Here is a 21,314-nt window from a genome sequence, read left to right on the forward strand (position 1 = left end):
TCGCTCACAGCGGCGGAGCTCAAGTCTTCAAACAGACTTTCCAGAAAACCCCAAGAGCGGCTCGGTTCCTGCGGGCCGTGGGGTCGTGAAATCGCTCCCCCCCCCCTCCTCCTCCCCTTCCACAGCAGCAACAGGTTGAGGAATAACCGGCCCATTTTGTGTTCTTGTTCTTTTTTTGTGGTCTTTTACTGTCGCAAGCGGAGGATGAACTAACTCATCTGCAAAGGGAGAGAGAGAGAGAGAGGAATAAAAAAAAAGAAAACGTTTCTTGACACACGCGGTCGTGGCGCGACCGGGCCGTTTGACCTGCCGGGGGGGACTCCTTCCTATAACCAGCGAAGAACTTGTTCTTTAACGACGACAACGACAACAACAACAAAACTGTTTTACTGGAGACGACGCGGACTTGGCGGCCGGGTGAGGAAGCGACACTGACAGCGAGCTGCGCCTTTCGCCGGCAGGAGTTGGTTCCTCTCCGGGGCGTCTTTTAATTAATTAAAGCCGAGCTCTGCAACTTCTCTATCTGCTCGGATCTGCCCCCCTCCGGGGCGGAAAAGTGTGTGTGTGTGTGGGGGGGGGGGTTGATTTCTGTGAAGAGGAGCTGGGGGTGGGGTGGCATGGAACCGGGGCCACGGGCGAACCCCGGCACCAGCGACACACCGGACCCACACCAGCGTCCAGTCCCGTCCCGTCCCGTCCCACCGCCACCGAGCCCGCCCGCAAGCCGGCGAAAAATGCCCTCACCTCGGACCACCACCCCCGCCGGAGCCTGTGAGCGCCTCTCCGGACTCTGCTGGACCTGAGGGAACCCGTTACCGGTGTTTTTTTTTTGGTTTTACCCCCCAACACCCCGGTCCCGGACGGGGTGGACAGGGGGGAGGCTTTTAAAAAAAAACATTGGTCTAAGAAGCTCGGAAACCGCAAGTGTGTTTTTTTTTAATTATATTTTTCGCGCTGTTGGTGTAGTTCGTTCCTGTTTTCGGAACCACCCCACCCCCGCCCCCCCGGGGAGACAACCTCCGCAAACACCACCAGCACCAGTACCAGCAGCAGCCCAGCCATGAGCTCGGTGTGGAAACGGCTGCAGAGGGTGGGGAAGAAGGCGTCCAAGTTTCAGTTCGTGGCGTCCTACCAGGAGCTGATGGTCGAGTGCACCAAGAAATGGTGAGTTGGGGTGGTGGGGACCGGGACCGCGCCCCCCCCGCCGCCGGCGAAGTTTCCTTCGGAAAGAGGGGCGTGTTGCCTTGCCCGCCGCCCGCGGAAAGGTCCGTGGACGTGCGATTAAGCGCTTCGTGGGGAGGGGACCGCCGGTGTGAGCCGAAAGATAAGAGACGGGTGTAGCTCGCCAGAAGTGACGGCTCTGGGGAGGAGGAGGAGAGGGGGGTCTCTCGTTTCTCCTCCTTGGGGCTGAAAGAGTTTCCCCCCCCCCCCCCCCCCACAAGAAGCGAACAGCGCGACTTGTTCGTTCCGCACTTCCGCGTTGAGTCGCTCGGCTGCTGCTGTTGCGCCACCCCGGCAGCGGCAGCGGCGAATATCGCGTCGGTCGGGAGAGGATTCGTGTGTAAGCCCGTGTAAGCCCGGCCTGCGCACCGTTAACCCCCCTCGGACGGTCGCTCGGCTGTGAAAGGAACGGAGCAGGGCGGAAGAATTAAAAAAACAACAAAACCGACGTCATTTCGCCACCGCGACAACGGCGAAGTCACTCCGGTCCCGTTAAAACCTAGTTTGTGTCGTCTTTCAAAGCTTTCTCAGACTTGAGGTTTGTCTCCCCACTTCCTAGTTGGCCTCATAAGTGTTTCCTAGTTTATAGACTATTACTCTGTTGTAAGCTGTGCTTTTTTTTTTGTTTCGCCGAAGGAGTGCGGTGACCTGATATTTCAGGTGTGTGAAACAGCAGCTACGCTTGGCTGTTGATTGAGAGAGCTCCTTGCTCAGAAGGTCACACTGACAGCGTTGTGGCGCTAACGGTGACAACCGCAGTCCTGCCCTTAGCCCAGCGCCGATGGTCCAACCTCCATTTTCAGATGCGTTTCTTTATGTTATAGTCTATAATATGATTCATAACAAATCTTGCAGCTGTGGGTTGGCACAGTGGTGCAGTGTTGCTGCCCTGCAGTCCTGGGGCCCCGGGTTTGGTTTCTGAACCTGCCTGGTGCTGTCTGGGTGGAGTTTGCATGTTCTCTCCGGGTAAATTGGCTTCTCGGTAAATAGGCTGTGGTGTGTCTGTGTGTGGCCTGTGATGGACTGGCGTCCTGCCCAGGGTGTACCCCGCCTTGCGCCCGTTGCTTGCTGGGATAGGTCACCCCGCTACCCTGTAGTGGATAAAGCAGTTAGAAAATGGATAATAGTGTTTGCATATTATATAGTTATATTTATATCTGATCTCCCTAAGTGTAAGGAGGTGTCCCAGATAGTGGGTCAGTCCGCCTCCAACAGGAAGTAGAGCTGTGTCGTCAATCCCACAGGAAGTCCACAGAGATTGGGGGCCACGTTGCTGACAGCACGAGATTCGGGGTGGCTTTTCAGCGGTGTCTTTGCAGGCCGAATTGGCCCATGAGCCAGGTCTGCTGTTGCCTTCTGCAGCGAGGGCTCCGGCCCTCGTGCGACTCTTGTGAGGAGACAAGAGTTTCCCCGCCCGTTAGGGTCCAGGGGAGGAGCCAGACTCCCAGTAGGACAGAACTCTTGGGATCTGAGTGCGGAATGGCAGGGGACTGCTCTCATTGGCCACAGGCAAGTGAAGGCCAGGTGGAGCAGCCAATCAAAGCTCGCCGGCGCGACAGCGATGGGTGGGAGCAGGCCACAGGCCAGTGAAGGGCAGGTAGAGCAGCCAATCAAAGCTGGCCGGCGCGACAGCGATGGGTGGGAGCAACCCCGAGCGACCAATGAAAATGCAGCAGCTCACAGCAGGGGCACATGCAAACTCCACACCGTCGGAAAGAGAGGCGGGGCCCATCGAGAAGCCCTCCCCCTTTTTAAACCTGTTTCTTCCTTGTCTGAGATGGACTGAAGAGTTTTTGAAGGCTAGGGAGGAGTCCTTACTCCTCTCTGTCCTACAGGGGTGCACGTCCCCTGCCGAGCTGTGAGCGTGAGAGGAGAGCTGGGGATTCTCGGGCTATAAAAAGCGCCCGTCCGCGCAGTGCGGCCTCCGTCCCCTTGAGCCGAAATTAGCCGGCTGTTCCTGCCATTGTTCTCCTCCGAGCTTCCCTGGGAATAGGGCTTCCTCTCAAACACAGCACAAACTGGAAAGCACAAAGGCACACAGTAGCTGAGTATCTGCCCAGGGTAAGAGACATTGAAGAGAAACTGACTCTGATGAAGGACAGGCTGGGTGACCACAGCCTGGCCATAGAGACTGGACACAGGCAGACCTGGCTGTCCAGAGAGGACAGGCTCAGTGACCACAGCCTGGACACAGACACTGGACACAGGCAGACCTGGCTGTCCAGAGAGGACAGGCTCAGTGACCACAGCCTGGCCATAGACACTGGACACAGGCAGACCTGGCTGTCCAGAGAGGACAGGCTCAGTGACCACAGCCTGGCCAGAGAAACTGGACACAGGCAGACCTGACTGTCCAGAGAGGACAGGCTCAATGACCACAGCCTGGCCATAGAAACTGGACACAGGCAGACCCGGCTGTCCAGAGGACAGGCTCAATGGCCACAGCCTGGCCAGAGAAACTGGACACAGACAGACCTGGCTGTCCAGAGAGGACAGGCTCAGTGACCACAGCCTGGCCATAGAGACTGGACACAGGCAGACCTGGCTGTCCAGAGAGGACAGGCTCAGTGACCACAGCCTGGCCATAGAGACTGGACACAGGCAGACCTGGCTGTCCAGAGAGGACAGGCTCAGTGACCACAGCCTGGCCAGAGAAACTGGACACAGGCAGACCTGGCTGTCCAGAGAGGACAGGCTCAATGACCACAGCCTGGCCATAGAAACTGGACACAGGCAGACCCGGCTGTCCAGAGGACAGGCTCAATGGCCACAGCCTGGCCAGAGAAACTGGACACAGACAGACCTGGCTGTCCAGAGAGGACAGGCTCAGTGACCACAGCCTGGCCATAGAGACTGGACACAGGCAGACCTGGCTGTCCAGAGAGGACAGGCTCAGTGACCACAGCCTGGCCATAGAGACTGGACACAGGCAGACCTGGCTGTCCAGAGAGGACAGGCTCAGTGACCACAGCCTGGCCATAGAAACTGGACACAGACAGACCTGGATGTCCAGAGAGGACAGGCTCAGTGACCACAGCCTGGCCATAGAGACTGGACACAGGCAGACCTGGCTGCCCAGAGAGGATAGGCTCAGTGACCACAGCCTGGCCATAGAAACTGGACACAGGCAGACCTGACTGTCCAGAGAGGATAGGCTCAGTGACCACAGCCTGGACACACACACTGGACACAGGCAGACCTGACTGTCCAGAGAGGACAGGCTCAGTGGCCACAGCCTGGCCATAGAAACTGGACACAGGCAGACCTGTCTGTCCAGAGAGGACAGACCACAGTCTCACAGGCAGCAGGGAGAAGCAAAGTCAAGAGATGCACTTTCTGCTGCCCTGTGAGAAACACTCTGGGAAGAGACAGACATTCTTCCCTAAAATAACACATCCGATCCCGGAAATTCCCACACCTGCCAGAATCAGCCCAGCTGCTACTGGGGGAGGAAACTCACTAGATCTTCAGCCCAGCGTGTGATCTCCTGTCACGGCCCGAGGAGCAGAAAGCGAACCTCTCTCAGAATACTGTACGTTGGTGTTCTAAGTGTTCGTAACTGTGTATCTGATCGTTTCTGCCTTATAATTCAGTGATCCTGCCAATAGAGCTCCTCAGCCACTGAACGAGCTGGGAGTGATCCCACATCAAGAGCCACAGCCACATTTCCAGCTTTGATCTCTCCTGCCCTACTTCTTTTTGTGATTGCCCGCCAACTCTGTGCCCGGGCGGACGTGTGCCCTTCAAGATTCGGGAGAACTCGAGAAAACTAGGAACCCAGCCTGTACATTTCCAGAACCGGACCGGACCGCCGCCGCCCTGGCCCGGCGTGAACTGGTGTCCAAGCTCTCCAACCCAACGCCGTGGATGCTATGGACGCTGTGGACACTGCGGACCCTTTGGACGCTATGTATATTGCGGACACTGTGGACGCCATAGATGCTGTGGACACTGTGGATATTGCGGACACTGTGGACACTATGGATGTTGTGGACACTGTGGACGCCGTGGATGCTGTGGATGTTGTGGACGCTGTGGACACTGCGGACCCTGTGGACACTATAGGATGTTGTGGACACTGTGGATGTTGTGGACACTGTGGACACTATGGATGCTGTGGATGTTGTGGACACTGTGGATGTTGTGGACACTGTGGACACAATGGATGCTGTGGATGTTGTGGACACTGTGGACACTATGGATGCTGTGGATGTTGTGGACGCTGCAGACACTGCGGACCCTGTGTACACTGTGGACGCTGTGGATGCTGTGGACACTGTGGACGCTGTGGATGTTGTGGACACTGTGGATGCTGTGGATGTTGTGGACGCTGCAGACACTGCGGACCCTGTGTACACTGTGGACGCTGTGGATGTTGTGGACACTGTGGACGCCGTGGATGCTGTGGATGTTGTGGACACTGTGGACACTGCAGACCCTGTGTACACTGTGGACGCTGTGGATGTTGTGGACACTGTGGACACTGTGGATGTTGTGGACACTGTGGACACTGCGGACCCTGTGGACAGCGAACCCGTCTTCCTGAAGGAGACAGCCCAGGAGCCCGATGACGGATGCGAGATGATGGAGACCCCCAGGGTCTTTGTGTTAAGAAGCAGCTTCTGTTCCTGGGATCAGAACCTGTGTTTGACACTTCTGTCCCCTTGTGGGTGTTTGATTTTGATTTTGTCTTCTGTGCCCGAGACTGGGCCGTCCTGTCCTCGTCCTGGAGGGGGCGCTGTGTCTGCAGATTCTCTAGGTCTCTCCAAGGGGGAGCAGCAGCTAAAAGACCTGGGAGCCTCGTTAAGCCAATAATGAGCCGATGGGTCCCGTTAGGAGCCGAGTGAGAACGAAAACCCGCACCGGCCCTCTGGGACTAGGATTGCCGACCCCTTTCGCAGAGGATGAACCCCTGGGGTACCCGTCAGAAGGGCCCCACGTCTTTGCGGGACGGGAGGAAAGCAGAGCACGCGCTCAGGCAAATTGCAAACGCGAGGCAAAACATGGGGCATTGGGATAACATGCAGGCTCCCCACAGCAGGACTGAAACAAACCCAGGACCCCAGAGGCCTCAGCTGTGTCCCCCAGTAGCAAAGTCAGAAACAAGCTGAAATAGATACCCCGTACGAGTTAGTCAGCGATCTGCACCTTTGAAATCCAAGCCTGAACATGTGTCTATGGCTGTCATTATAATCGCAGGCAAAAAACCGGTCTCTTACGTGCGCGGTGCGTCCCTTAAGATCTGCGTCTGACTGTTACTTGAAAACTGTTGCAGGGAGTTTCTCGGTGGCACACTGGAACGATGAGGTGCGCGGTTCTGTTGACTCAGGAGGTGGCCACGCCCTGCGCAGACGCCTGTGTGGTAAATAAGGGCGAGATCCGAGCCGCTCCAGACATGACTCAGTCCGTTGCCAGAGAGAGCCTGCCCTCCTTCTCCCCCTGCGGTGATCAGGTGTCAGGAGTGCAGATTTGTAATGATGTCAGGACCCAGCTGTACCTGTACTATTGTCTGCACTGTGTGTCTCTGTACTGTAGACAGGTCTCTCAGTGTGTGATCTGTACCTGCTGTGTGTCTCTATACTGTAGACAGGTCTCTCAGTGTGTGATCTGTACCTGCTGTGTGTCTCTATACTGTAGACAGATCTTTCAGTGTGTGATCTGTACCTGCTGGGTGTCTCTATACTGTAGACAGGTCTCTCAGTGTCTGACCTGTACCTGCTGTGTGTCTCTATACTGTAGACAGGTCTCTCAGTGTGTGATCTGTACCTGCTGTGTGTCTCTATACTGTAGACAGGTCTCTCAGTGTCTGATCTGTACCTGCTGTGTGTCTCTGTACTGTAGACAGGTCTCTCAGGGTGTGAACTCTACCTGCTGTGTGTCTCTATACTGTAGACAGGTCTTTCAGTGTGTGATCTGTACCTGCTGCGTGTCTCTATACTGTAGACAGGTCTCTCAGTGTCTGATCTGTACCTGCTGTGTGTCTCTATAATGTAGACAGGTCTCTCAGTGTCTGATCTGTACCTGCTGGGTGTCTTTATACTGTAGACAGGTCTCTCAGTGTCTGACCTGTACCTGCTGTGTGTCTCTATACTGTAGACAGGTCTCTCAGTGTGTGATCTGTACCTGCTGTGTGTCTCTATAATGTAGACAGGTCTCTCAGTGTCTGAGCTGTACCTGCTGTGTGTCTCTATACTGTAGACAGGTCTCTCAGTGTGTGATCTGTACCTGCTGAGTGTCTCTATACTGTAGACAGGTCTCTCAGTGTCTGATCTGTACCTGCTGCGTGTCTCTGTACTGTAGACAGGTCTCTCAGTGTGTGATCTGTACCTGCTGAGTGTCTCTATACTGTAGACAGGTCTCTCAGTGTGTGATCTGTACCTGCTGTGTGTCTCTATACTGTAGACAGGTCTCTCAGTGTCTGATCTGTACCTGCTGAGTGTCTCTATACTGTAGACAGGTCTCTCAGTGTGTGATCTGTACCTGCTGTGTGTCTCTATACTGTAGACAGGTCTCTCAGTGTGTGATCTGTACCTGCTGAGTGTCTCTATACTGTAGACAGGTCTCTCAGTGTGTGATCTGTACCTGCTGGGTGTCTCTATAATGTAGACAGGTCTCTCAGTGTCTGATCTGTACCTGCTGTGTGTCTCTATACTGTAGACAGGTCTCTCAGTGTGTGATCTGTACCTGCTGTGTGTCTCTATACTGTAGACAGGTCTCTCAGTGTGTGATCTGTACCTGCTGTGTGTCTCTATACTGTAGACAGGTCTCTCAGTGTGTGATCTGTACCTGCTGTGTGTCTCTGTACTGTAGACAGGTCTCTCAGTGTCTGATCTGTACCTGCTGGGTGTCTCTATACTGTAGACAGGTCTCTCAGTGTCTGACCTGTACCTGCTGTGTGTCTCTATACTGTAGACAGATCTCTCAGTGTCTGATCTGTACCTGCTGTGTGTCTCTATACTGTAGACAGGTCTCTCAGTGTCTGATCTGTACCTGCTGTGTGTCTCTATACTGTAGACAGGTCTCTCAGTGTCTGATCTGTACCTGCTGTGTGTCTCTATACTGTAGACAGGTCTCTCAGTGTGTGATCTGTACCTGCTGTGTGTCTCTGTACTGTAGACAGGTCTCTCAGTGTCTGATCTGTACCTGCTGGGTGTCTCTATACTGTAGACAGGTCTCTCAGTGTCTGACCTGTACCTGCTGTGTGTCTCTATACTGTAGACAGATCTCTCAGTGTCTGATCTGTACCTGCTGTGTGTCTCTATACTGTAGACAGGTCTCTCAGTGTCTGATCTGTACCTGCTGTGTGTCTCTATACTGTAGACAGGTCTCTCAGTGTCTGATCTGTACCTGCTGAGTGTCTCTATACTGTAGACAGGTCTCTCAGTGTGTGATCTGTACCTGCTGTGTGTCTCTATAATGTAGACAGGTCTCTCAGTGTCTGATCTGTACCTGCTGTGTGTCTCTATACTGTAGACAGGTCTCTCAGTGTGTGATCTGTACCTGCTGTGTGTCTCTATACTGTAGACAGGTCTCTCAGTGTGTGATCTGTACCTGCTGCGTGTCTCTATACTGTAGACAGGTCTCTCAGTGTCTGACCTGTACCTGCTGTGTGTCTCTATACTGTAGACAGGTCTCTCAGTGTGTGATCTGTACCTGCTGTGTGTCTCTATAATGTAGACAGGTCTCTCAGTGTCTGAGCTGTACCTGCTGTGTGTCTCTATACTGTAGACAGGTCTCTCAGTGTCTGATCTGTACCTGCTGGGTGTCTTTATACTGTAGACAGGTCTCTCAGTGTCTGACCTGTACCTGCTGTGTGTCTCTATACTGTAGACAGGTCTCTCAGTGTGTGATCTGTACCTGCTGTGTGTCTCTATAATGTAGACAGGTCTCTCAGTGTCTGAGCTGTACCTGCTGTGTGTCTCTATACTGTAGACAGGTCTCTCAGTGTGTGATCTGTACCTGCTGTGTGTCTCTATAATGTAGACAGGTCTCTCAGTGTCTGATATGTACCTGCTGTGTGTCTCTATACTGTAGACAGGTCTCTCAGTGTGTGATCTGTACCTGCTGTGTGTCTCTATACTGTAGACAGGTCTTTCAGTGTGTGATCTGTACCTGCTGGGTGTCTCTGTACTGTAGACAGGTCTCTCAGTGTGTGATCTGTACCTGCTGTGTGTCTCTGTACTGTAGACAGGTCTCTCAGTGTCTGATCTGTACCTGCTGGGTGTCTCTATACTGTAGACAGGTCTCTCAGTGTGTGATCTGTACCTGCTGTGTGTCTCTATACTGTAGACAGGTCTCTCAGTGTCTGATCTGTACCTGCTGTGTGTCTCTATACTGTAGACAGGTCTCTCAGTGTGTGATCTGTACCTGCTGTGTGTCTCTATACTGTAGACAGGTCTCTCAGTGTGTGATCTGTACCTGCTGGGTGTCTCTGTACTGTAGACAGGTCTCTCAGTGTCTGATCTGTACCTGCTGTGTGTCTCTATACTGTAGACAGGTCTCTCAGGGTGTGAACTCTACCTGCTGAGTGTTTCTATACTGTAGACAGGTCTCTCAGGGTCTGATCTGTACCTGCTGCGTGTCTCTATACTGTAGACAGGTCTCTCAGTGTCTGATCTGTACCTGCTGTGTGTCTCTATAATGTAGACAGGTCTCTCAGTGTCTGAGCTGTACCTGCTGTGTGTCTCTATACTGTAGACAGGTCTCTCAGTGTCTGATCTGTACCTGCTGGGTGTCTTTATACTGTAGACAGGTCTCTCAGTGTCTGACCTGTACCTGCTGTGTGTCTCTATACTGTAGACAGGTCTCTCAGTGTGTGATCTGTACCTGCTGTGTGTCTCTATAATGTAGACAGGTCTCTCAGTGTCTGAGCTGTACCTGCTGTGTGTCTCTATACTGTAGACAGGTCTCTCAGTGTCTGATCTGTACCTGCTGGGTGTCTTTATACTGTAGACAGGTCTCTCAGTGTCTGACCTGTACCTGCTGTGTGTCTCTATACTGTAGACAGGTCTCTCAGTGTGTGATCTGTACCTGCTGTGTGTCTCTATAATGTAGACAGGTCTCTCAGTGTCTGAGCTGTACCTGCTGTGTGTCTCTATACTGTAGACAGGTCTCTCAGTGTGTGATCTGTACCTGCTGTGTGTCTCTATAATGTAGACAGGTCTCTCAGTGTCTGATATGTACCTGCTGTGTGTCTCTATACTGTAGACAGGTCTCTCAGTGTGTGATCTGTACCTGCTGTGTGTCTCTATACTGTAGACAGGTCTTTCAGTGTGTGATCTGTACCTGCTGGGTGTCTCTGTACTGTAGACAGGTCTCTCAGTGTGTGATCTGTACCTGCTGTGTGTCTCTGTACTGTAGACAGGTCTCTCAGTGTCTGATCTGTACCTGCTGGGTGTCTCTATACTGTAGACAGATCTCTCAGTGTCTGATCTGTACCTGCTGTGTGTCTCTATACTGTAGACAGGTCTCTCAGTGTCTGATCTGTACCTGCTGTGTGTCTCTATACTGTAGACAGGTCTCTCAGTGTCTGATCTGTACCTGCTGAGTGTCTCTATACTGTAGACAGGTCTCTCAGTGTGTGATCTGTACCTGCTGTGTGTCTCTATAATGTAGACAGGTCTCTCAGTGTCTGATCTGTACCTGCTGTGTGTCTCTATACTGTAGACAGGTCTCTCAGTGTGTGATCTGTACCTGCTGTGTGTCTCTATACTGTAGACAGGTCTCTCAGTGTGTGATCTGTACCTGCTGGGTGTCTCTATACTGTAGACAGGTCTCTCAGGGTGTGAACTCTACCTGCTGAGTGTTTCTATACTGTAGACAGGTCTCTCAGTGTCTGATCTGTACCTGCTGCGTGTCTCTATACTGTAGACAGGTCTCTCAGTGTCTGATCTGTACCTGCTGAGTGTCTCTATACTGTAGACAGGTCTCTCAGTGTGTGATCTGTACCTGCTGTGTGTCTCTATACTGTAGACAGGTCTCTCAGTGTGTGATCTGTACCTGCTGTGTGTCTCTATACTGTAGACAGGTCTCTCAGTGTCTGATCTGTACCTGCTGTGTGTCTCTATACTGTAGACAGGTCTCTCAGTGTCTGATCTGTACCTGCTGTGTGTCTCTATACTGTAGACAGGTCTCTCAGTGTGTGATCTGTACCTGCTGTGTGTCTCTATACTGTAGACAGGTCTCTCAGTGTGTGATCTGTACCTGCTGGGTGTCTCTATACTGTAGACAGGTCTCTCAGGGTGTGAACTCTACCTGCTGAGTGTTTCTATACTGTAGACAGGTCTCTCAGTGTCTGATCTGTACCTGCTGTGTGTCTCTGTACTGTAGACAGGTCTCTCAGTGTGTGATCTGTACCTGCTGCGTGTCTCTATACTGTAGACAGGTCTCTCAGTGTGTGATCTGTACCTGCTGCGTGTCTCTATACTGTAGACAGGTCTCTCAGTGTCTGATCTGTACCTGCTGCGTGTCTCTATACTGTAGACAGGTCTCTCAGTGTCTGATCTGTACCTGCTGCGTGTCTCTATACTGTAGACAGGTCTCTCAGTGTCTGATCTGTACCTGCTGCGTGTCTCTATACTGTAGACAGGTCTCTCGGTGTCTGATCTGTACCTGCTGCGTGTCTCTATACTGTAGACAGGTCTCTCAGTGTCTGATCTGTACCTGCTGTGTGTCTCTGTACTGTAGACAAGTCTCTCAGTGTGTGATCTGTACCTGCTGTGTGTCTCTGTACTGTAGACAGATCTCTCGGTGTGTGATCTGTACCTGCTGTGTGTCTCTATACTGTAGACAGGTCTCTCGGTGTGTGATCTGTACCTGCTGTGTGTCTCTATACTGTAGACAGGTCTCTCGGTGTGTGATCTGTACCTGCTGAGTGTCTCTATACTGTAGACAGATCTCTCAGGGTGTGAATTGCTTTTTTGTGAAAGGATCAATTCATCAGGAGGGAAATTTGTTTTTCGAACAACTTGTATAAAAAATGATTGAAACACACAGTGTGCGGGGAAGAGGGACAATATGTTATGCAGTGTCTTTAAAAGTAGCTTCTCAAAGTGCCTTACAGTAAACTTTCTTAAGTAGACTTCCAATCTATAGGATTTTAAGGTCTTCGACAGCTGATTGCTTCAGACATTGACCTGCTTAAAGGTCTGGTCACATTTGTTATACCATGAAGCCTGATGAGAAGTGTTAACGATTAAATGGATAATTAATTAGTCCTGCAAAGGACCAAAAACCTGAAGACTCTGTGCAGGAAGTCACAAAAAAGGTCCAGATCACGCCGTCGAAGGGACTCAGTCTCTTCGGTCCTGGTTCGGTCCTCTGAGATCCTGCCGCCTGCCTGTCCGTCCACATTGAGGTTCTTCCACCCCCGTCTCCTTCTGTACCAGCAGGACGAGAGGCAAAGTTCCTCTTTCCTCTGCCCGCACCCCCCCCCTCCCCCACTCCCCTCCTCCCCCCACGCACGCCCCCACCCTGGGGCGGTTTCAGATCTGCTGTCACAAGATCCGCATTACTGCCTCTGCCTAAAATTACCTCCCTGTCTCATCCAGGCCACCCTGGCCTGTACTGACAGCCCCATGTGCTGGACCTGTGTGTTAGTCACTCTGTGTCCCCTGAACAGACAAGTGTGTGTGTGTGCACATAATTTTTTTATCTTTCATACACATGGGTCAGGCATGGCCGTCCAACAGGCCTGGTGGATCTGTGTCTATGTGTGATTGTGTGTCTGTGTGTCTGTGTGTCTGAGTGACTCTGTGTGGCTCTGTGTCTATGTGTGACTGTGTGTCTACGTGTGTTTGTCTGTGTATCTGTGTGTGTGACAGTGCGTGTATGTGTGTTTGTGTTTGTCTGTGTGTCTGAGTGTCTCTGTGTGTCTGTGTGTGTGACTGTGTCTGTGTGTGTGTGTGACAGTGTGTGTACGTGTGTTTGTCTATGTGTGTGACTGTGTGTGTCTGTGTGTGTCTGAGTGACTGTGTGTCTGTGTGACTATGTCTGTGTGACTGTGTGTGACTGTGTGACAGTGTGTGTCTGTGTTTGACTGTGTGACGGTGACAGTGCGTCTGTGTGTGACTGTGTGATTGTGTGTCACTGTATGTGTCTGTGTGTGACTGTGATTGTGTGTTTGTGTGTCACTGTGTGTGTCACTGTTTCGAATCTTGTGTGGGACTGTGTGTGTCACAGTGTGTGTCTGTGTGTGACTGTGTGACTATGTGATTGTGTGTTTGTGTGTCACTGTGTGTGTCTGTGTGTGTGCCCGGTCTGCGTTGTCCTAATAATAATAATTGCTTACACTTATATAGTGCTTTTCTGGACACTCCACTCAAAGTGCTTTACAGGTAATGGGGATCCCCTCCACCCCCAGCAGTGTGCAGCATCCACCAGCATCCATCCTAGTCTGCACTTCTGTGATCCCACTACACAGTCTAGAGCTTTTTCCATTTTCCAAGAAAGCCTTTACACTCAATAAAGACTGGAGGAGTGGACTTTAGCTCTTGTTTCTAAAGGGCTGCAGGTTGAGTGGACTTTAGCGCTTGTCTCTAGAGGACTGCAGGTTGAGTGGACTTTAGCTCCTGTTTCTGGAGGAGTTTCTGGCCCTGTTTCTGCAGTCCAGCCCAGCTATATCAAAGGTTTCCTGCCTTTACTAGAGTAGTTTCATAATCAAGCCACTGCGTCACCCCTACCAAGAGGAGGGAGATTTAATGGATACTCATAACTCTCTTAATAATAGCTACAGGATATGGGAGGAACCCAGGGAATGGGTGACTAGACAAGGATTTTCAACTAGAAATAAATGCAGACTGGTTGATCAGCTTGCCATGTGAGGTCTTAGAATCGATAAAGGCGTGATGGCTCACAGCTGTTGTCTGTGTGATAAAGGTGCTGTACTTTACCCCCGAATACTTCAGTCGGCACAACTGGACCACGGTGCACCAGCACTACTGTCGACGGCAGATTAGCCTTCAGTGTACTGTAGCGCCCCCTCCAGGGCTGGTCTTGTAATAGCAGCTCTCTGAACAATTACAGAGACCGATGTGCTCTGGCCCCTGGGAGAGGACCAAACTCTGGTTCCTGCGCAGACAGGCCAGATCCCCTTTGGGGGGAGAAGATTACTTGGGGTGGATTATCGAATGCAGAGCAGTGTCCGACCTCAACCTTGAAATCTCACGTTCTCTCTCCCTGCTTCCCCTCTTCACAGGCAGCCGGACAAGCTGAAGGTGGTCTGGACCCGGAGAAACAGGCGCATCTGCTCGAAGGTAGAGTATTTCATCCATCCACCCGTTTTCTAACTTGGTCCTTCCTGTCCCGGGTCACGGGGGGGGGGGAGCCAGAGTCTATCCCAGCAGGCAACAGGCGCAAGGCAGGGACTAGACCAGGACTCTTGACTCGACAGAAATGCGAATTGAACATATTTTTGTCGGTCTCTAGATATATTTTTTATTTTGGGCGTAAACAGGGCAAGTGCTTTGGCACTGCTCATCCGGGTGATTGGCGGTTACCCACGAGACACTGCTGCTGCTCATTCAGAATGGCGACTGGCGGATGGGGGGTTACCCACAAGACACTGTTGCCGCTCATTCAGAATGGCGACTGGCGGATGGGGGGTTACCCACAAGACACTGCTGCCGCTCATTCAGAATGGCGACTGGCGGACGGGGGGTAACCGACGAGACACTGCTGCTCCTCATTCAGAATGGCGATTGGCAGACGGGGGGTTACCCACGAGACACTGCTGCTCCTCATTCAGAATGGCGATTGGCGGACGAGGAGTTACCCACGAGACACTGCTGCTGTTGATTCAGAATGGCGATTGGAGGACGGGAGGGTTACACACAACACACTGCTGCCGCTCATGTAGAATGGCGACTGGGGGATGGGGGGTTACCCACGAGACACTGCTGCTGCTCATGCAGAATGGCGATTGGCGGACGGGGGGTTACCCACGAGACACTGCTGCTCCTCATTCAGAATGGCGATTGGCGGACGAGGGGTTACCCACGAGACACTGCTGCTGTTGATTCAGAATGGCGATTGGCAGACGAGGGGTTACCCACGAGACACTGCTGCTGTTGATTCAGAATGGCGATTGGCGGATGAGGGGTTACCCACGAGGCACTGCTGCTGCACTTTCAGAATGGCGATTGGGGGACGGGGGGTCACCTGGCTTCTCTTTTTGTTCCAGCCCCATGGATGGCAGCCGGGCATTAAGAACCCGTACCGCGGGATGGTGGTGTGGCCCGTACCGGAAAACGTGGACATCACCGTCACACTCTATAAGGTAGCCCTCCCTTGCCTGGGTCAGTGGGCACAGCTGCATTAGTGTCGAAGAGCAGAAGGGTAGATCCATTTATCCATTTTCTAGCCTCAAGATGACAGGGAAGCCGGAGCCTATCCCAGCAAGCAACAGGCAGAAGGCAGGGTACACCCTGGGTGGGACGCCAGTCCATCACAGGACGCACACAGACACAGACACTCGCACTCAGACCGGGGCCAGTTTTCCCAGAAGCCAATTAACCTCCCGAGCACGTCTTTGGACTGTGGGAGGAAACCCATGCAAACATGGGGAGAACATGCAAACTCCACGCAGACAGCACCCCCAGCTCTGGAATTGAACCCAGGGCCCCAGTGCTGCAAGAACCACAGCGCCAGAGGGGTACTATGGAATGTAAATCGAGGGAAGTTTACAATGCGGTCTCACCGCCTGATTTTTGGCAACATTTTGGCCCGTGTGTTAAAGATCAAGACATCACTGCTCTGGAATGGGTTAGAGGGGGAATGATCATGATGACAGAGCAAGGCCCTGTTCAGACAGGCCAAAGGGACTGAATACACATATACTATACTGTACACACCTCTATTACTACATACACAGAGTTACATACGTACTATACACTGTACAATTACTATATACAAAGAGGTATGCACATACTATAGAGCAGAGATTTGAGGAGGTTATTGTAGATATACATTAGCATGCGTATTTGCACTGCTCTCTCGGGAAATGCACGGTACAGCAGGCAGCACCACACAATGTAGACAGGACATTTCAGACATAATAAATAACAACAACCAGAACCGTAAATACACTGTAGAGAACAATAAATAAACTTGGTAGTCCTTTCAAAAAGTGCAGAGGTGAATTGAATTCTAAAGCACTGCAGTTAGCTGTTAAGGAGACACACTGCCGTAGGGTGGAAAGGGGTACAGTCATTGCAGGCTGCTGTTCACAGTTACAAGAGGCCACAGGCCTGAACAGTGCCTGTCGACTCTGGGTCGGTTCTCGCACCCTGGCCTGTAGTGACGGTGTGCGTATCGATCCCTCTCCTGCAGGACCCTCATGCCGAAGAGTTTGAGGACAAGGACTGGACCTTCGTCATTGAGAATGTGAGTTGGTTGGCCTTAGTCGCCATATTTACTCCTGATGTCCACTGTTTCCTGCTTTCAACAGAGGTTGGAAAGGCCTGTGCTGTCCAGTATAGACCCAGGTTAGAAATCATTGACAGATATCTAGTAAATGATGCAGATATTGTTGACCTGTACTCTCACTCTGGGCCTGTAGTGTCACTCTGGGCCTGTACTCTCACTCTGGGCCTGTAGTGTCACTCAGGGCCTGTACTCTCACACTGGGCCTGTAGTGTCACTCAGGGCCTGTACTCTCACACTGGGCCTGTACTCTTACACTGGGCCTGTACTCTCACACTGGGCCTGTAGTGTCACTCAGGGCCTGTACTCTCACACTGGGCTTGTAGTGTCACACTGGGCCTGTACTCTCACACTGGGCCTGTAGTGTCACACTGGGCCTGTACTCTCACTCTGGGCCTGTAGTGTCACACTGGGCCTGTACTCTCACACTGGGCCTGTAGTGTCACTCAGGGCCTGTACTCTCACACTGGGCCTGTACTCTCACACTGGGCCTGTAGTGTCACTCTGGGCCTGTACTCTCACACTGGGCTTGTAGTGTCACACTGGGCCTGTACTCTCACACTGGGCCTGTAGTGTCACACTGGGCCTGTACTCTCACTCTGGGCCTGTAGTGTCACACTGGACCTGTACTCTCACACTGGGCCTGTAGTGTCACTCAGGGCCTGTACTCTCACACTGGGCCTGTGTCACACTGGGCCTGGGCCTGTGTAGTGTCACTCAGGGCCTGTACTCTCACACTGGGCCTGTACTCTCACACTGGGCCTGTAGTGTCACTCTGGGCCTGTACTCTCACATTGGGCCTGTAGTGTCACTCTGGGCCTGTACTCTCACACTGGGCCTGTAGTGTCACACTGGGCCTGTACTCTCACACTGGGCCTGTAGTGTCACTCTGGGCCTGTACTCTCACTCTGGGCCTGTAGTGTCACTCTGGGCCTGTACTCTTATACTGGGCCTGTACTCTCACTCTGGGCCTGTACTCTTACACTGGGCCTGTAGTGTCACTCAGGGCCTGTACTCTCACACTGGGCCTGTAGTGTCACTCAGGGCCTGTACTCTCACACTGGGCTTGTAGTGTCACACTGGGCCTGTACTCTCACACTGGGCCTGTACTCTCACACTGGGCCTGTAGTGTCACACTGGACCTGTACTCTCACACTGGGCCTGTAGTGTCACTCAGGGCCTGTACTCTCACACTGGGCCTGTAGTGTCACACTGGGCCTGTACTCTCACTCTGGGCCTGTAGTGTCACACTGGGCCTGTACTCTCACACTGGGCCTGTAGTGTCACTCAGGGCCTGTACTCTCACACTGGGCCTGTAGTGTCACACTGGGCCTGTACTCTCACACTGGGCCTGTAGTGTCACTCTGGGCCTGTACTCTCACTCTGGGCCTGTACTCTTACACTGGGCCTGTACTCTCACTCTGGGCCTGTACTCTTACACTGGGCCTGTAGTGTCACTCTGGGCCTGTACTCTCACACTGGGCCTGTAGTGTCACACTGGGCCTGTACTCTCACACTGGGCCTGTAGTGTCACTCTGGGCCTGTACTCTTATACTGGGCCTGTACTCTCACTCTGGGCCTGTACTCTTACACTGGGCCTGTAGTGTCACTCAGGGCCTGTACTCTCACACTGGGCCTGTAGTGTCACTCAGGGCCTGTACTCTCACACTGGGCCTGTACTCTCACACTGGGCCTGTAGTGTCACACTGGACCTGTACTCTCACACTGGGCCTGTAGTGTCACTCAGGGCCTGTACTCTCACAATGGGCCTGTAGTGTCACACTGGGCCTGTACTCTCACTCTGGGCCTGTAGTGTCACACTGGGCCTGTACTCTCACACTGGGCCTGTAGTGTCACTCAGGGCCTGTAGTGTCACACTGGGCCTGTAGTGTCACACTGGGCCTGTACTCTCACACTGGGCCTGTAGTGTCACACTGGGCCTGTACTCTCACACTGGGCCTGTAGTGTCACTCTGGGCCTGTACTCTCACTCTGGGCCTGTACTCTTACACTGGGCCTGTACTCTCACTCTGGGCCTGTACTCTTACACTGGGCCTGTAGTGTCACTCTGGGCCTGTACTCTCACACTGGGCCTGTAGTGTCACACTGGGCCTGTACTCTCACACTGGGCCTGTAGTGTCACTCTGGGCCTGTACTCTTATACTGGGCCTGTACTCTCACTCTGGGCCTGTACTCTTACACTGGGCCTGTAGTGTCACTCAGGGCCTGTACTCTCACACTGGGCCTGTAGTGTCACTCAGGGCCTGTACTCTCACACTGGGCCTGTACTCTCACACTGGGCCTGTAGTGTCACACTGGACCTGTACTCTCACACTGGGCCTGTAGTGTCACTCAGGGCCTGTACTCTCACAATGGGCCTGTAGTGTCACACTGGGCCTGTACTCTCACTCTGGGCCTGTAGTGTCACACTGGGCCTGTACTCTCACACTGGGCCTGTAGTGTCACTCAGGGCCTGTAGTGTCACACTGGGCCTGTAGTGTCACACTGGGCCTGTAGTGTCACTCTGGGCCTGTACTCTTACACTGGGCCTGTAGTGTCACACTGGGCCTGTACTCTCACACTGGGCCTGTAGTGTCACTCTGGGCCTGTACTCTTACACTGGGCCTGTAGTGTCACACTGGGCCTGTAGTGTCACTCTGGGCCTGTACTCTTACACTGGGCCTGTAGTGTCACACTGGGCCTGTACTCTCACACTGGGCCTGTAGTGTCACTCTGGGCCTGTACTCTCACACTGGGCCTGTAGTGTCACTCTGGGCCTGTACTCTCACACTGGGCCCTAAAAACGGCGTGTTCTTCTGACCGTCACCCCCGTGACCTCTCCCGCAGGAGTCCAAGGGGCACCGCAAGGTGCTGGCGTCGGTGGACGTCAACATGAAGAAGTACGCCAGCGCCCTCCCCACCCAGACCGACCTCACGCTGAAGCTCAAGCCGCTGTCCGTGAAGGTGGTGGAGGCCACGCTGAAGCTCTCCCTGTCCTGCGTCTTCCTGAAGGAGGGCAAGGCCACGTGAGTCTCCCGCCGGCCGCGGACGGACGGACGGACGGGCGGGCAGGGGGGGAGGGGGGGGTCCGCGCGGCGGGGCAGGACGGTAATACACTTCATCAGATATGGTATAGCGCCTTTCAGAGTGACGTGCAGCATCCAGACGACGGGCGCCCCTGCATGTGATGTGTGGGTGTTCTTCTCCCGCAGGGACGAGGACATGCAGAGTCTGGCCAGCCTGATGAGCGTCAAGCCCGCTGATATCGGCAACCTGGACGACTTCGCCGACAGTGACGAGGAGGAGGAGAGGAGATCGAGCGTCGGGGCCAGTCTGACTGCCGCCGCCATCGGTACTGACTGCCCTGCTGGTCCCCTGTGCTGTTACTGCTCTGTCCCACTGCTGCTGCCCCTCTCTGGGCCTGAGTCCCACTACTGCTGCCCCCTCTCTGGGCCTGAGTCCCACTGCTGCCCCCTCTCTGGGCCTGAGTCACAGTACTGCCCCTCTCTGGGTCTGAGTCAGAGTACTGCCCCTCTCTGGGTCTGAGTCCCACTACTGCCCCTCTCTGGGCCTGAGTCCCACTGCTGCTGCCCCTCTCTGGGTCTGAGTCAGAGTACTGCCCCTCTCTGGGCCTGAGTCAGAGTACTGCCCCTCTCTGGGCCTGAGTCCCACTACTGCCCCTCTCTGGGTCTGAGTCAGAGTACTGCCCCTCTCTGGGCCTGAGTCCCACTACTGCCCCTCTCTGGGCCTGAGTCAGAGTACTGCCCCTCTCTGGGCCTGAGTCCCACTACTGCCCCTCTCTGGGTCTGAGTCAGAGTACTGCCCCTCTCTGGGCCTGAGTCAGAGTACTGCCCCTCTCTGGGCCTGAATCACAGTACTGCCCCTCTCTGGGTCTGAGTCCCACTGCTGCCCCTTCTCTGGGTCTGAGTTCCACTACTGGCCCTCTCTGGGTCTGAGTCAGAGTACTGCCCCTCTCTGGGCCTGAGTCAGAGTACTGCCCCTCTCTGGGCCTGAATCACAGTACTGCCCCTCTCTGGGTCTGAGTCCCACTACTGCCCCTCTCTGGGCCTGAGTCAGAGTACTGCCCCTCTCTGGGCCTGAATCACAGTACTGCCCCTCTCTGGGCCTGAGTCCCACTACTGCCCCTCTCTGGGTCTGAGTCAGAGTACTGCCCCTCTCTGGGCCTGAGTCCCACTGCTGCTGCCCCCTCTCTGGGTCTGAGTCAGAGTACTGCCCCTCTCTGGGTCTGAGTCAGAGTACTGCCCCTCTCTGGGCCTGAGTCCCACTGCTGCCCCTCTCTGGGTCTGAGTCCCACTGCTGCCCCTCTCTGGGCCTGAGTCCCACTGCTGCTGCCCCCTCTCTGGGCCTGAGTCCCACTACTGCCCCTCTCTGTGCCTGAGTTCCTCTACTGCCCCTCTCTGGGCCTGAGTCCCACTACTGCCCCTCTCTGGGCCTGAGTCACAGTACTGCCCCTCTCTGGGTCTGAGTCACAGTACTGCCCCTCTCTGGGCCTGAATCACAGTACTTCCCCATCTCTGGGCCTGAGTCACACTACTGCCCCTCTCTGGGCCTGAGTCACAGTACTGCCCCGTCACTGGACCGGGGCAAATCAGAAGGGGAAGACAGGCTCCTCCTACCTGCGTCTCACCTACCGCAGCGCCATGCAGGAGACTC

General features: G+C 53.7%; 1 protein-coding gene across 10 annotated transcripts in view; it reads left to right on the top strand.

The window, feature by feature from the left end:
- The first annotated feature begins 207 nt into the window (after positions 1 to 207).
- The window catches only part of LOC148815968 (EH domain-binding protein 1-like protein 1), a 63,082-nt gene continuing 41,975 nt past the window's right edge, over positions 208 to 21,314 (top strand). For 9 of the 10 annotated variants that reach the window (XM_088904824.1, XM_088904827.1, XM_088904832.1 and 6 more), the window contains exons 1-6: positions 208 to 1,164; positions 14,417 to 14,474; positions 15,401 to 15,496; positions 16,549 to 16,602; positions 19,488 to 19,666; positions 19,853 to 19,992. In XM_088904824.1, coding sequence (XP_088760950.1) covers positions 1,061 to 1,164; positions 14,417 to 14,474; positions 15,401 to 15,496; positions 16,549 to 16,602; positions 19,488 to 19,666; positions 19,853 to 19,992 — 631 coding nt within the window. In that variant the 5' untranslated portion in view covers positions 208 to 1,060. The remainder of the gene's footprint in view (positions 1,165 to 14,416; positions 14,475 to 15,400; positions 15,497 to 16,548; positions 16,603 to 19,487; positions 19,667 to 19,852; positions 19,993 to 21,314) is intronic. The other variant, XM_088904823.1, reaches the window with a different exon arrangement.

This window comes from Atractosteus spatula, chromosome 24 (assembly GCF_055471065.1).
Source record: "Atractosteus spatula isolate fAtrSpa1 chromosome 24, fAtrSpa1.hap1, whole genome shotgun sequence".
Classification (NCBI taxonomy): Eukaryota; Metazoa; Chordata; class Actinopteri; order Semionotiformes; family Lepisosteidae; genus Atractosteus; species Atractosteus spatula.